The following is a 16,682-nucleotide window of genomic DNA, read 5'->3' on the forward strand; positions in this document are numbered from 1 at the left end:
AGGGCCTATGACAATCTTCAATGGTCATTCACTGTGACCTAGCAATTCTAAGTTCTTTGTAGAACTAACACTTGCTCATGTATACAAAGACAAATATACAACAATCTTCACTGCAGCACTATTCAAAATGGCACAGGTTGAAAACCACCTAGGGGCAGGCTCAGTTGGCAGGCCATGTGACTCTTGATCTAGGGGTCATGAATTCAAGCCCCACGTTGAGCATAGTGATTACTTAATTAAAAGAAGGAGGAGGAGAGGAAGAGGAAGAAGAAGACCACGTAAATGCTCATCTGCGGGGAGTCAGATGAATGAATCATTCCATATCGGTAAGTCTGCAGAACCCAACAAGAAGCTCATCAAGGCATTCTGATAAGTAGGGGAAAAAAACAAGCTGCAAAACAATGGGCCTAGTGTATGTGTACATTTACACAATTTTAGATAAGTGCATATAAAAATAACGAAACTGAAGAATACAGAAGTGAGAAATGAGGAGGAGGGGCCAGGATTTTCATTCAATACGACTTTTAAATATAAAGACAGAATTCTAGGAACTCGAGAACTCCAAAGGTGCTCCGGGGTTTACAAAACAGTGAAGCATTTTGCATCATGTAGTCAACTAACCAATATTTACCGATGCTGCAGGTAAGGCACTGTTCTAGGTGTTAGGAACACAGCAGTGAAGAACACCCTGCCTCCATGGAATTCACATTAGAGAAACGACTAGATATACCTGGATATACCCCCCTGCCCCGACACACAGGTGTGTGTATGTAGCACCACGCAGAGATAAGTGCTATGGAAAGAAAAAAACAGTGAAAGAACAAAAGGTGCTACTTTAGAAAGGGGCAGCTAGGGAAGGCCTCTCGGAAAAGGTGACCTTTGATCAGAGACCTATGTGAAGTTTTCAACCATCATCATCATGCTTTCATCAATTTTATGTACCAGAACCCCTTGAAACGCTGAACAGGGAAGTACCTGTAAGAGGGCCAGGTATGTTGCAAGTAATCTTCTCATAAGAAACACCGGCCCAGGAATGACTGGGGGCTTCAGTCACATGTGGAAGGCCTGCACTCTTCCCCTAGCGTGACCTTCAGGACCAGAGATGGGAACACCGATCCTCACTCCACATGCCTGGGCACGTCATGGACATCTGGGAACCTCAGTGTCCTCAAATGCACATGGGCAGAAATCCTACCTGCCCCGCAGCAATATAATGAGAAGCAAACTATTACAGCACGTGAAGTGCTGAAACACTGCCTCACACTAGTAGGTGCTCAGTAAGCAATGGCTCATGGTATTTATTATTCATATGGTAGGGACGTTTAAGGGTGCGAGAACGGGCAGAGGGAGGAAGGACAGAGTCACGGCAGGGGTGGGAAGGCTGTCTGCACCAGATGACCATGATGCTGGAGAAAGGGGGTCAGCTTCCCCACTGTCAGAGAGACTCGGGCATTGGCTTCTTTTCACTTTGAAAACTTGACATTGTGACAGCTTTGGAATGTGCCACTTTCTCCCAGTGAAAATAAAACAACTGGTTTATGAAAAAAATAAACTTCTACAGTAAATGAATACAAACACAGCCTTACCCCAGCACGCAAGTCAATGGAAAGCGCGTGGGTGAGAAAGCGATGCTGCAGGCGTGCCATTCAACCGTCACCCCGAGCCGCCTCCCACCACCCTCCCCATCCCCTGCCCCCAGGTAGATAAATACAAGCAGCCACAGCTTAGGTGGCAGCGACTCGTTCAACCTGAGCAAATCAAGAACTGCCCTGGGATTCTGTAAAATCTTCTATTTTAAACTACTGGTAAGAACCATTTTTGAAAATCGCTGTTCAAAGATATTTTCTTAATTCATTAGAATGGTGCCAGGCAGACAGGGGCTCTCCGAACACACCTGGGGCACACCCTGCCTTCACCAACTACACCAGCCGAGTTTCCTAGTGATCCTAGGTTTGACACACCTGTCTCCCTGCAAGATTAGATGCCCCTCAAGGGCAGGGAGATGTGCAAGGGAAGCCAGGTTCTTAAAGTCAGGGGTCAGAGTCTGGCGACAGGCCTAGGCAGGGTCTGTACTTCTGCCTGGTGAAAGAAGGTCCACAAACCTGAGGTGCCTGCCTTTGACTGCTTCTCTGTGTGCCGTGGTCTGACCACGGCGTCAACTGGGTCAGCTGAGTGCTGGACAACTGCTGGACTCCTGCTTTCACACAGCTCTTCATCACAGTCTAAACAATTGCCTTATCAATATATGACTCACCACCCCCACCCCAGAAAAAACAACCAACTCTAAAAGGAATAATGTTCTGATGAAGAAAGTTCTCGGAAAGGAAAACCATTCTCCCCACTCCATCACCACTACCACCTCTGCATCCCCGACAGATCCTCGCAGAGGAGCTACTCCACAAAGGGGCTACATTTACACATTTGTTGAACTGGATGCACCACAAGATCAAAATGTGGTAGAGCTGGAAGAATCCTGCTCCGGCGGTTCTCAGATTTGTCTGCTAATGGAACTTGATCTAATATACAAATTTTATTCGGAACTTCAATATGTAAAAGATAAATGCGATGAACCAGTTCAGAATCAAATGGAACTTCGCAGTTTGCAACACACTCAGAGGAAACGTGGTACAACACTGGGACTCGAGGCAGCAGAAGCTGAGGACTAGAGCACTTGCGTGACCTGTCCGAGTTGACACAGGGACTTGGGCAGAACTGACATACACAGTCCCCACCTTCTAAATCCCACGGGCTTCTTTTCTCATTAGCTGGGCTGTGTGTCAGCAGGCTCTGACCACTCTGCCCTCCCTCCCTCCCAACCCGCACATCACCACTGGGTTGATTCTTCCCTCTAAAGCTCTCCTGATCCAGCAGCACTCCTCAGTCCCCATCTTGTGACGGCACCCTTATGGCTTCAACAGTGGTTTTCAAGGTGTTCTGAACGTCACTGCCTTTAGGGGTTTTGTGTTTCAGGCAAACTTCAATTTTTAGACACATATTTTCTATCATTTTAGAAATTTCACACTAAATATGTTATGTTTAAATTTTTAAAATAATCAATGTGTTAATTTATATTATCAGTTAGCCAGCTTTTTTGGAGAAACATAAAAACCTTCCTGTTATTTGCACATATACCTTGGCTTCTCTCAGAAGTCACGGACTAGAAAAATTATAGCCTCCTGCTTGCTTTGTTGTTGGTGTTGCTTCACATGTGTGCTCATCAAATACACAGTCCAGGGGAGGCACATGGTGATGCACCTGCTTGGCTTGGGCCCTTCCCACAAGGGCCGCTGGCAAGCTGAGTCATTGTGCCCAGCACATAATAGGGACTCCATGAATCTTGATTCATGAACTCAGTGCCAAGTGAACCCCCAGCAAGTATTACCATGATAACATCTTAATATAGACAGTTTTCATGCTTGTGTCGAAGTTTGGGGTGCCTCTTGCCATAACCCAAGGTATGCTTCAAATTCTGGCATAAAAATATGTACACCCCACACTTGGACAATGACATTTTACTGCTTAGCATGGCCTATCTACCCTGCTCTTTGGCTCCATTAGTGAACCTCTCAAACCCAGAAAATGACCTTGGTTCTTAGTTCAAAGATATGCTAGAGAGAATTCTAAGCCAAAGGAAGTGGAGAAATATAAGAGCACATTAGTCCCCTGATTTCCTGTGTCCTTGGGCTGCTTGTGTACTGTTTATTCTCTGTTACCTCCTCACTGACATGAAGCAGCAACTAGACTAGCCCCATGTGAGGAATACAAAAAAATATTTGTTGAATTGATTTCTTTTTAAAGTCAGGGAACGGGGCACCTGGGTGGCTCAGTCGTTGAGCGTCTGCCTTCGGCTCAGGTCATGGGGATCGAGCCCCACACTGGCCTCTCTGCTCAGCAGGAGGCCTGCTTCTCCCTCTCCCACTCCCCCTGCTTGTGTTCCCTCTCTCGCTGTCTCTCTCTCTGTCAAATAAATAAATAAGTAAATAATCTAATAAATAAATAAATAAATAAACATAAAGTCAGGAAAATAAAACGTCTGAGATAAAGAAATCCAGAAAGTCAGCTGCAGATGAAAAACTGACAGCTATGGCTCTCTAAGGGGATGTACATTTTAGAAAAATGTATTTTATAAATGCCCTATCAAGGAAGAAAAATGGATGGTTTTGAATTCCCATGTAGTCAAAAACATAATAAGCAACAGAGCTACTTATTGTCAATAAAAACAAAAATGCCAAAACAAAAGAGAACACTCCATATATTTAGTGTTAAGCTGTTTCATTTAACTACTAATAGAGAATACATTTGCTAAAAAAAAATACATAATTGGTATTTTCCTCATTTTCCCCAGGTTACTCTTCATTTTCTGTATATTCTTCCAAAAAGTTTTCCTCACCCATATTAATGGATACACACACACACACACAAACTAGATCTGGACTCAACAAATAACTCCTGAAGGCCTATGCAATGAGGAACGCAAGGATCAAGGTGACTGTGGTTCATGATTTAAATTTTTCACAGAAATAATATCCAATATACTACTCACAAAACATTTTTAAAATATAAACTTGATACTACCACGATTTTATAGATCAGGAAACTGAAACAAGGGGTCCAGTACTCGGCCCAGAAACTTACCCAGTGGCTGCAGGAAACCAAGTCAGGCCTAGCACACAAGTGACAGAGGACTCCAGAACTAGTACCCTCTCCATGAAACAAAGGTGGCAAGTGACAACAGAAGTTTGCAATCTAGGAGGTAAGTCTGAATTCAAAAATCTAATAATGATTAACCAGTACTTATGTGACAAAACTTACCTAAAGGCAGCAACTAGTGGGGCATAAATTGAGTCTCCATCATAAACATATAAATGGTCCCAACTACACTCCGTAGCAAAATGAGTGAAACGAAGTCTCATTATTCTATTTGGCCTGAAAAGAACAAAAAGAGCAGTTTATAATAATCATCATAACTATAAAACATTTGAGAAGAAGATAGAGATCGATTTTTAAAGAACTTACAGGGAGAGAAGAAATAAGGGCACATTAGTCCCCTGATTTCCTGTGTCCTTGGGCTGCTTGTGTACTGTTTATTCTCTGTTACCTCCTCACTGACATGAAACAGCAACTAGACTAGCCCCATGTGAGGAATACAAAAAAATATTTGTTGAATTGATTTCTTTTTAAAGTCAAGGAACAGGGCACCTGGGTGGCTCAGTTGTTGAACATCTGCCTTCGGCTCAGGTCATGATCCCAGGGTCCTAGGATTGAGCCCCGCATGGGCCTCTCTGCTCAGCAGGAAGCCTGCTTCTCCCTCTCCCACTCCCCCTGCCTGTGATCCCTCTCTCGCTGTCTCTGTCAAATAAATAAATAAGTCATCTTTTAAATAAATAAATAAAAGTAAAAAATGAAGAATAGTACCTAAACAACATCCCTTATCGTTTGTCGAAGATCTATTTCATACTTACTATGTGCAAGAGACCACTAAGCGTACAACGGTAAACAAAATCGCCATGGTCTATGCCTCTCTGGGCCTTACAATCCGTACAGCGGCTGTTCTTTAACGGTCTGTGAACCAACCCATTAGCCCTTCCGTTTCTGCACTTCCTTCCTTACTCAACTTCAGATTCCACACTGTATCATTTCACAAACACAACTGCCAGTTCTCTATACTTGCCTACCCTTCTGCCTTTGCATGGAACTCCCTGGCAAAGGCCTAGTCTAGAGGACACCAGTGAACTGCTCTGACTTAGATTAGATGCAAAGAAAACGAAGCCTACCACTGGGTCCTCCAGAGGTCCTCGAGACCACCGGGCAGGCTGCTTTCGGGACCGGTCACAGCTCACCAACTTCCGCCTGGCACTTCAAGTCTGCCAGCAGTGCTACTACTCATTCTCTCTCTCCTTCTCCACAGTTGCTGCTCACTCCCGATTACTGTTTCAAACCATTCGGTCCCACCTCCCTGCTTAAGCTCAGCACCCAGACAAAAATCTCTCAACTCCCCATTTTCCAAAACAGATACACCTGCCCACTCCTCTGTCCATCTCTCAAACACTTCACATCTCCCTCTCATCTGGAACTTTCCACATCCTCATTTTAATTTCCTTAAGTATCACATACTTTACAAAAAACAACAAAACATAAAAACAAAAATCTCAACTCTCCTTCCAGCTATTACCTCTCTCTGCTGAAGAGAGTGAACCTCCACACAAGACTTTGCTTTCTCTGTTTCCTCACATCCCACTTACCGTCTTCGCTCTCAAACCTGGCTTCCACCCAAACACTCCACTGAAAAACCTCTTGGCAGTATCAGCACCGTTTATATCCTGGTGATGCCTAATTATGTCTCCAGCCTAGGCCTTCCCTCTACGCCACATACCTAACATCTCTAAGCAAACAACTAAGTAAGTTCATAAACAAGTTAACTCAGTTGATGATGGCTACCGTGAAAATATGAAAGGAATGTGATGCGTACAACAGGTGGTAGGGAATTACCCCCAGAAACCTCTGGAAGAGATGAGAATGACAAGAGATAAGCCGTGTGAAATGAATAGGGAACCATGTTTCGGACAGAGGGAACAGCACAGTCTTCAAGTCTAAGTGAGAAAGAGGTTAATGTGTCCAAGCAACACGAGGAAAACCAGTGTGTCTGAAACACAGCAAACAGAGGACACCACATGAGATGAGAAGCGAGAGATGGGCAAGGGGCAACAGCAAAATCTGGGAGGCCAATTTCAAGGCTATCACAGTGGCCCGGGAAAGACAGGATGGTTGGTGTCTCACAACAATTGTAGAGATGAAGATGAAAAGAAGGGAGATGGATTGGGACGACATTCTAGAGGGAAAACGGGCAGAACTTATGGGCAGGCTGAATATGGGGATAAGGGGCAGAAGGAGTTAAAGGTTTTGCTCAGGCTGAGGAACCACCAAGAGCACCTTCAGAGGAATGCTGCAGAAGGACGTCAGATAGGAATGAACTGATAAGAAGCATAGGGGCAAACAACTCCTTAAAGCAGCAGTTATCGAGCTGTGGGCCTCGCAATGCCAGGAGGGGCCCTGGGACTCTTTTAGGCAGTCTACGAGGTCAAATCTATGTTCACGATAATCCTAAAATGTCTATGAGGTCAAATCTATGTTCATGATAATCCTAAAATGTCACATGCCTTTATCAGCACGTTGGCATTTACTAACGGTGCAGGGGCAATGGTGGGAGAAAGAAACTGCCGGCACCTTAGGACAGAGTGAGGCGGAAGCACCAAACTGGACCAGTAATCACTGTTATTCTTCACCACTAGACGCTCACAGAAAAAGGAAAAATGGGTTTCATGTAAGAATACCTTTATTAAGTGGTAAAAACTATTAATTTCATTAAATCTTGACCCACGAGTACACATCTTTTGAATATCCCACCTGACAAGACAGGAGGTACGGACAAAGCACTTCTGCTACGTAACACAGGACAGTGGTCTCAAGGAAAATCACTCCTGCAATCGTTTGGGTGGTGAGCTGAACTAGTTGCTTTTTTCCCGGAATGCCATCTACCATTTTTACTTAAAAGAACAACTAAGAAACTATGGTTATGCAGACTTGTATATTTGGTAGATACTTTCTTAAAAATGAACAAAGGGGGCGCCTGGGTGGCTCAGTCGTTAAGCGTCTGCCTTCAGCTCAGGTCATGATCCCAGGTTCCTGGGATCCTGGGACAACATCCTGGGATCGAGCCCCACATCGGGCTCCCTGCTCAGCAAGAGGCCTGCTTCTCCCTCTCCTACTCCCCCTGCTTGTGTTCCCTCTCTCACTGTCTCTCTGTCAAATAAATAAATAAAATCTTAAAAAAAAAATGAACAAAGCAAGTCTATCACTTCAAAGAAAACAACTGACAGTATTTGTTGCCAAAGATAAAATGTAAGCTTTCAAGCAATAATTAGAGTTACAGAAAATTTGCATCTGCCACCCAGATGCAACTTCCCAATGCTTCAAACTTTCTGATGAGATTAATGGTGATGTTAACCAAGTGATTTTTCATGTTATATCATGAAATATATCAAAATTTGGAAGATCTGCATAATTCAGTGAACCATGATTTTCCAAATAACCCATATATCCTGTTACAAAACCATGCAAGGTTTAAAGAGCCATTCCAAAGTACAAGAAAACCAACAGATTTTAACTTAAGTTCCAAAAGTTCATGAACATTGTTTCAGATTCCACACTGCAATTTACTTTTAAGAAATCAGCACTTGTCAAGCTTTGATGTAGTATCAAAGAAGACCATCCAAAATTATTTAAAAGGGTTATTAAAATCTCCTTCCTTTTCCTACTACATATTCAAGTGAAGACTAATTTTCTTCACATACTTCAACCACAATAACATATTGTAACAAAGTGAATGCAGAAGAAAATATAATAATCCAGGTATCTTCTATGGAGCCAGACACAAGAGATTGTACAAAAATGTAAAACAATACCATTCTTTTCACTCATTTTTTAAAAATACAGGGTTTCCTTTTTCATAAAAATATGTCACATGAGCTGACATATAGTAGGTTTATTGTTGCCTTTAAATGAGTTAATGAAGAGTTTCCTTAGTGTTAATTTATTACATAATAAACACAGATAACCCACAGAAACAAAAATTACTTGGAATTCTCAAAATTTAGGAGTGTAAAGGGGACCTGAGACCACAAAGTTTGAGAAACACTGCTTTAAAGATTTGCCATTAAGAATGGCACCTGTCGGGACTCCTGGGTGGCTCAGTTGGTTGAGCGTCTGCCTCTGGCCCAGGTCATGATCCCAGGGTCCTGGGATCAAGTCCTGCATCAGGATCCTTGCTCAGCAGGAAGCCTGCTTCTCCCTCTGCCTGCTGCTCCCCTCTGTTTGTGCTTGCTCTCTCTTGCTCTCTCTCTCTGACAAGTAAATAAAAAATCTTAAAAAAAAAAAAAAAAAGGAATGGCGCCTGCCTGGGTGGCTCAAATAAGCAACTGACTCTTGATTCTGGCTCAGGTCCTGATCTCAGGGTCATGAGTTCAAGCCCCACACTGGGCTCCATGTCCAGGGTGGAGCCTACTTTAAAAAAGAAAAAAATTGCCATGAAGAGAAGAAGGCAAAGGCAAGAGCTGAAGGGGACAGGGGCCCAGAGCAGAAGCCATCTGAACAGTAACAGGTATTTTTATTTTCCTGACCACAATACAAATAGGTACTTACAAAAAATGATATAATATTGTAATTTTCTACTGCTTTAAGCAAACCATTTGAAATATTCAACAGTTTTAACTATTATAACTGACAATATACAAATTTCTGGTGTGTATAATTCATTCACAGCTTTAAATCCAACCCAAAACTTTTTTCAGATAAAAAATGAAGATTAAGAAAAATGAAATCAAATTCACTTGTCAGATGAAAAATTATCAAATGAAAAATATTTTAAGTACTTTATGTTACAGATTGTTAATTTTGCTTGTAAAGAAAAAGTAATGCCACACTGAGCTCAGAAAAAAAAAAATTAAACCAGCCATTACTACTTACTGTCCTTCAATGAGCCACGTGCACTTCGTTTTATATTTATAATTTCCAGGTCCATCTGTTACAAACCCAGAAGATCCAGTTAGTCTGTAATGCAAATTAAAAAAAAAAAACTTAAGTCCAACAAAATTTCACATATCAATATCTTTCTTAAATCTCAATTCAATACGAGTTAAGCATAGTGGGTACATTAATGCATAACCAGAAGAAAATCACTGGATAGTTAATGGTCAGATTATACAAATCTAGGTGAAAAGAATACTTGCCATAAACTTAAGAAAAGGGGGTACAAATACATTAAAACCAAGAGGAGTAAACAAAGACATATCTTAATCTTTCTAGCTGAGATAAGAAATCCGTACTTTGTACCATGAAAATGGCTGTAAGAACTTACTTATCAGTATGAGTTGGTTTTTAAAAAGTAAGACCACACAGTTACAGGTATATTTAAAGCATATTTAATACAACAACACTGTGGAGAACATAACTGACATGGGCAAGCACATCAAGCCACAACACACAACGGACCCATCACAGGCATCTTGCTTCTGAAGGCAATCTACCACACCCCACGAGCAGTGTCCATCAGCACCTGTCTTACCCCACTCCTGCTGAGTATGAAGTTCGTCAATATTTTTAGGTCTTGCCAGTATGATAGGCATATCCTGATATCTCATGAATGTTTTGACTGGTACCAGCCCTGAAGCTTGAATATCTTCTCATATGTTCTGGTCATTTGCATTTCCTCCTTTGTGAATTAAAATTTCATATTCTGTGTCCACTTTACCACCAAGTTATCTTTTCCAAATTAATGTTTAGGAGCTCTTTTTATATTAAGGAGCTCCCATCTGCATGTTAAATACACTATAAATATATTTTCTCAGTTTACTTTTTGTGTCTGTTTATATTTTGTGTCTGTTATCTTTTGTTATATGTAACTTTTTAATATTTAAGAAGGATGCTATTTCCTTCCTCACTGCTGTTTCCAGATCATTTTTCCTCTGTCTTCCGTCACCAACGTCAGCCTTTCTGAAACAGATGTTCTCCTCTGGACCTGCCTCCCCTACTTTCTGAGTTAACTACTGACATCCCAGTTACTCCTTCTCACCCACTGATAACAGCATCTAGTTCATTGTCTTCCATTCAACTACATCAACATCCAAGATGTTCCAATCAGAACCCAAGCTCTCCATTTCTTAACTTCACCATTAACAGTCTTTTCCTCCATCCCACCTTAGTCATCCACTCCTCTGGGCCCTGCCATTATCTGTAACAGCAAAAGCACCAAAATCTTCATTTTAGGCATCCTACGTTATGACCACTATCTCTTTTGTCTCAAGTTCATTTAGGCTAGCTCCCCTTTTCCAGGAAGTCATCAGCCCTAAGGGGACCTCCAATTCACTGATCACTTCTTCACGTTCATCACCCACCACCTACACATTTGACTTTCCCACTTACCTAGTTAAGATGGTCCATCACAATTATCATCACCTGCAAATCCCTTGGCTTCTTTCCCCTTCTCTCCCTCTACTGTACTTACCCGGATATTGATATCTCCATGCCTTACTCCCAATATCCATTTTACCCCCAAGATGTTAGTCTGAGCCAATCATGGTTTATACACATGGAAATGTGTATCAGTTAAGATTAGGTCCTAATGCCCTGTACCTCCCAAACAAGATAGTAGGAAGGGAAAAATGAAGGGGGGGGAACTGGAAGGGGAGACGAACCACGAGAGCCTATGGACTCTGAGAAACAAACTGAGGGTTTTAGAGGGGAGGTGGGTGGGGGAATGGGTTAGCCCGGTGATGGGTATTAAGGAGGGTATGTACTGAATGGAGAACTGGGTGTTATACGCAAACAATGAATCATGGAACACTACATCAAAAACTAATGATGTAATGTATAGTGACTAACACAACATAATAAAATTAAACTAAAAAAATAAAAAGATTAGGTCCTAACGCAACTGACAGAAAAATGTAAATAGTAATGGCTTAACCAAGATATAAAGTCCAAAGGAAAGAAATACAGAGCACATAAGGGATTTCTATAATCATCAGGGACGTAATGCTCTTCTATCTTGTTGCTCTGTCATCCTCAACATGTGGCTTCCACCTCATAATCCAAGATGGCTGCTCAAACTCCAACTTTTACCCCCACATTCTACCCAGCAGGAAGGAGGAAAAGAAAACAAGTGCACATCCCCTCCCTCTAAGTCAAATAGGACAATTCAACTTATATCCCATCAGCCAAAAGTTATTGACATATTTAAATGTAAAGGGAGGCTGAGAAATATAGCCATTATTCCAGATGACCATGTACTCAATGAAAAATCAGGATTCCCTTTACTAGCAAAATGGAGAAAGGCAAAGAAGGGTCATTACTAGTCTCTGTCATGGCATGTAATCCAATACTTAGATGTGAGGGCAAGTCTTGATGGAGGGCTTCCAGGAACTATTTTTTCATTCTTAAGAAAGACAGTGAGATGTATCACATAATCTCCCCTTTGAGGAAGGACTTAACTGCCTCGTCAACAGGCAGCCTCCAAGTGTCAGTTCCTTCAGGAGCTGCCCTGCCCCAGGTCACACCCTGCTCAGGGCAGCTCACACCACAGAGGGTAGAAAGGCTGGAACATTTCAATCCAACATGAAACAATTCTGACAGACAATCCTTTGCTCTAAACTCCCCTTTGTCAGGCCTGCACTAAAGCTCAACTTCTTCATTTGCCCAATTCTGCTTCCTGCCCCTTTCTCTCACAGATGTTATAACCAACTTGTGCCCCAAACTCCATCTCAACAATGCAGCCATCATGCTACGAGGTTGAACACAAAGCCAACATCAAGAATGACAAATCAAAGGAATGCAAAGGCCCATGAAGAGCAGTACCAACCAACCAACCACAAAGGCCACTCCAGGTTTATGGGCTAATAAATTTCCCACTGGTTACTCGTTTGTTGTGTACATGTGTGTGTGGACACACTTTAGGCCCTTCTAGCTCAGAAAGTTTTCTGGCTTTCTATAATGCTTATTTTGCTCCTAAGAGTTTCTATCGATTTCATATATATAGACATACTCAGGTCTTTGCAAATCAGCATCACTTTTAGAAAAGATATAGGTCGTTTTAATTTTAAATATTCACTTAGTATCTTTAAATCTAGCATTTATAGAATTTTACAAATAATGAATAGTTATGATCACAGATAGCCTTTTGTCAACTAAAGGACAATTATCCTTTCGTAACTTCTCTCCCCAAGTACTCCCACCCACCCCACACTAAGATAAACATTTAACCACCTAGTAAGCATTCTTAACTATTTTTCTTCATACTCATGAGCCCATGACATATGCACAGTTCTCTTCAATTAATTTTTGGCTACACAAATTATTATACAAACTTTCCTGCCTCTTCCTTTTCTCATACAACAGAACTTTTTGAGACTCTCTTCAACTAAACAGGTATTGGTCTAATTCACTTTTTCCATGAAGCATAATCTCCTAACCTATTGAAGTAGCATTGTTTTCTGCCTTTCTCCTACTAACACTCATTCTGTTTTTAGGCAGCTGGCATTATGCACATGGCTGCAATAAATATCCCTATACATATGGCCCTACTTGTGCTTTAATTTCTAAGAATAGAATCTTAGGAGGATTACTGGGCCAAAGGAAAATGAATTTTAATTGTTAACCAAGCTGCCGAATTATTTCCAGAACGGCTGTAATGATTCACATTTGCACCAGCAGTACATGAGAGCATACTATTCTCCATGTCCCCCTCCCCTGTATTAGGTATTCTTGTTTCTTTTAAATTGTTAACTTGAAATTTTCTGTGTGCTAGTGAATGGCCAAAAGTGTTTATTGAAAGGGGAAGGCCAGGAGTATCAACGACATTTTCAGGTCAAGTGTTATATTATCACTGATGATCCAGGTACAGACAACGGTATTGCCTGTGCTTACTTCACCAGCAGTCACACAAAGACATCTGACTGAAACAGAAAGACTCTTCAACAGTACGAAACCAGAAATACTGAGAATTAATAACTCCTCACTTCTACCAAGTTTCCAGTTCAAGAATACACTGAGGGTGATTCTGCACTAGAAACAAATACAGGGAAAACGGGAACCCTCCACAGGAGGCGGGTTTCAAAGGAGTCACCTTATAATTATTTCTTTCTAATTATTAGTATTATTACCAAGCAATGCGGCCTATAAAAAAAAAAAAAAACCTCAACTTTTCTCACCTGTTTAGATTTTCTTTGTGGTCAAGTGTATTGGACATAGATAAACTTTGTCCAAAGTTCCTTGGACATTGGGGGAAAAAAAAGATAATCTATTGTAGGAATGTAAACTACTACTGATGTGTAATTCAGTTTATTGAATGCACTAGTCAACTCCTTTATATTCTCACCTGTTACCTACTAGATCTATTTCTGAGAAAGATGTATTGAAATTCCATACCATGACACATTTGCCATGTTATTTTTGCTTTATGTATTTATTTAGCCATATAAGCTTTTAACTATTAGATCTTCATAAACTGTCCTTTTATCATAATAACCATTTAAATAGTTTGATGTTCATGTTTCACCTTGTCTATTATTATAATTACTGATTTTGTTGTTTTCTTGGGCCATAGATCTTTATCCAACTCTTCATTTTTCATATTTCCTTATCAAATTTTCAAAAGTTTCTTTCTTCAAACAGGACATGGTTAGGTTTTGTTTCTCAACCTAGTCCAACAGTTTTACTGGCACAATATAATTTTTCACATTTACTGTGACTGCTATACTGATTTGATTTCCTTCCAACCAAAATTTTAAATCAATCTTAGTGAGGAGTAATTTATATACAATAAATGGCAACTTAAATGTACACTTTAAGTTGTGACAAATGTATATACACGTAGAACCCTCCCAGACAGCACATAAAACAAGTTTGTTACCCCCAAAAGTTCCTTCACCCCACCCTGGAGTTAATCTCTCCCAACACTGATCTTATTTCTATCACTATAGACCAGTTTTATACAACATGATTTAATAAAACCATACAGAGACTCTCTTGTACCTTGCTTCTTTTGATCAGCCTGATATTTCTCAGTATTATATCAGTAGTTGGTTTGCTTCCTATTGCTGAGTAGCATTCTAATGCATGAATATACCACAACTTGTTTATTCATTCTCCTGTTGATGGACACTTGGATTATGTAGTTACAGGCTCTTATGAATAAGGCTGCTAAGAACACTTGTGTACAAGCCTTTGTGTGGACATGTGTGGACATTCCTCTTGGACAAATACATAAAAGTGAAATCACTGGATCAAATTATAGACATATATCAAATTTAAAGAAACTGCTGTAATTGTTTCCTAAGTGGTTATGCCATCTTACACTTCCATCATCAAGGTATGAATCTTCACTGTTCCCAGGTCTCCCAGTACACCCCTTGCCTCAAGCGCAGGTAAGATTCTGACCAACCATTTAGTAATATATTGACCTTATGGAGGTCAGGAAAATCTGCTATACATCACACTATCCAGGATCTGAAGCTTCATGGTCTATGTCCCTTGCTACACTGGCCTGGCTATATACCAGGTTCTCTGTCTGGGAGGATCACAACAGAGCCTAGATCCTATAGTCTCCTATAGGTCCCCACAGCAAGCTGGCTCAAGAAAAGCAGAACGCTTGCTGTTGGAGAGCCAGGGAAGCAATTTTTTTTTTAAATTTTATTTATTTGACAGAGAGAGACACAGCGACAGAGGGAACACAAGCAGGGAGAGTGGGAGAGGGAGAAGCAGGCTTCCCACCGAGCAGGGAGCCTGATGTGGGGCTTGATCCCAGCACCCTGGGATCATGAGCTGAGCCGAAGGCAGACGCTTAACAACTGAGCCACCCAGGTGCCCCTAGACTGCCATGTTCCTATCAAGCTGCCATGTTCCTCATATCCCTCCTGGCTCCTCTTCATGGCTAAAATCCATTTATGTTTGGATTTTCTGTTGCTTTCAAGTAAAACCATCCCAATTACTAATTTTACCAGTTCTACGATGAACACTTTTCCCCTAATAGCTCAGAAATCAGGATGTACTATAAACTCAATGGCATGTCACAGTTGAAAGGAAGTGTTTTTTCTTTCTTAGTCATACACAAGATAAGGAGGCATTGTTTACACTCAATGGCATCTTAGCAAGCTGAAGTTACACATATGGCAAACTCTAAACCTGGTTGAACCCAACTCTGCTTACTCTGCATGTGCAACCAAGTAGCTGCATAAAACTAGAGACACAACATTGTACTGACGGGTCTCACTACACGTTTATAAACACACATCTCAAATAAGTTCTCAGTACCGCAGGACAACAATCCTTCCATTTTCCTGGCCAATTCACTTTTATACCTTATTATCTTTCAACTTCCCTAACCCTCTTCCCTCGTTTCAATTTCAACTGATGATCAGTGGATTGCTTTACTCATTTCACGTGTATTTCCCCCCAGTGGAACATAAACTTCCTAACAGTAAAGATTTTGTCTCTTCTGTTCACTATTTCCAGTGCCTAGAAGCGTGCCTGGCATCTTAATGACACTAAGTGAATAGTAGTGGAAGAAATAAATTAGAAGAACTGTATTTTCTCTTCCCATTACTAAATGCATGTACTTTCCCCTAGTTACAATGGATAAACTATCTAAATTCATCTAGGGTTAAATCCTCTACCTGGGTCCAGAATTCTCAAATTCTACTCAGTCAAGGGCACCAGCAGAACAAACCTAATCCCAACCCCAACCCCACACTTCTCTCTACTGGATCAGCATAAGATGAGCTATCAGATTTCCTCCTTAAAAAAATAAACTTTCTTCATTTTATATTCCTATCAAGCTACTGTCACTTCTGTGCTTTCACAGCAAAAGTCTTGAGAATTATCTACTCTCACTGACAACTCTCCCACCTAATTTCTTAACCCATTCCAGCTAGGCTCTAACCCTAACTTCCCCAGCCCCCCAAAATCCTTTAGTTAAGGTATATGAGCATTTGAAATAGTTGATGCCTCCCCTTTCTTTTTTTTTTTTAAGATTTCATTTATTTTTGCCAGAGAGAGAGAGAGAGAGAGAGCACAAGCAGGGGGAGCAGAAGGCAGAGGGAGAAGCGGCTCCCCACTGAGCAGGGAGCCCGATG

The 16,682-nt window shown here is 41.2% G+C and overlaps 1 protein-coding gene and 1 long non-coding RNA gene across 5 annotated transcripts in view; one reads left to right on the forward strand and one right to left on the reverse strand.

Moving 5' to 3' along the window:
- ATRN (attractin) overlaps positions 1–16,682 on the reverse strand; it is a 159,160-nt gene that overhangs the window by 111,163 nt on the left and 31,315 nt on the right. For all 4 annotated transcript variants that reach the window (XM_027621139.1, XM_027621140.1, XM_027621142.1 and 1 more), the window contains exons 2-3: positions 9,523–9,606; positions 4,813–4,926 (exon numbers count right to left, since the gene is read on the reverse strand). In XM_027621139.1, the coding sequence (XP_027476940.1) occupies positions 4,813–4,926; positions 9,523–9,606 (198 nt within the window). The remainder of the gene's footprint in view (positions 1–4,812; positions 4,927–9,522; positions 9,607–16,682) is intronic.
- On the forward strand, positions 122–12,770 carry LOC113937218. Its single transcript, XR_003524546.1, has 4 exons — positions 122–326; positions 4,346–4,485; positions 4,589–4,753; positions 12,282–12,770. It is a non-coding gene; the product is annotated as an uncharacterized LOC113937218 (long non-coding RNA).

Source organism: Zalophus californianus, chromosome 8, assembly GCF_009762305.2.
Source record: "Zalophus californianus isolate mZalCal1 chromosome 8, mZalCal1.pri.v2, whole genome shotgun sequence".
NCBI lineage: Eukaryota > Metazoa > Chordata > Mammalia > Carnivora > Otariidae > Zalophus > Zalophus californianus.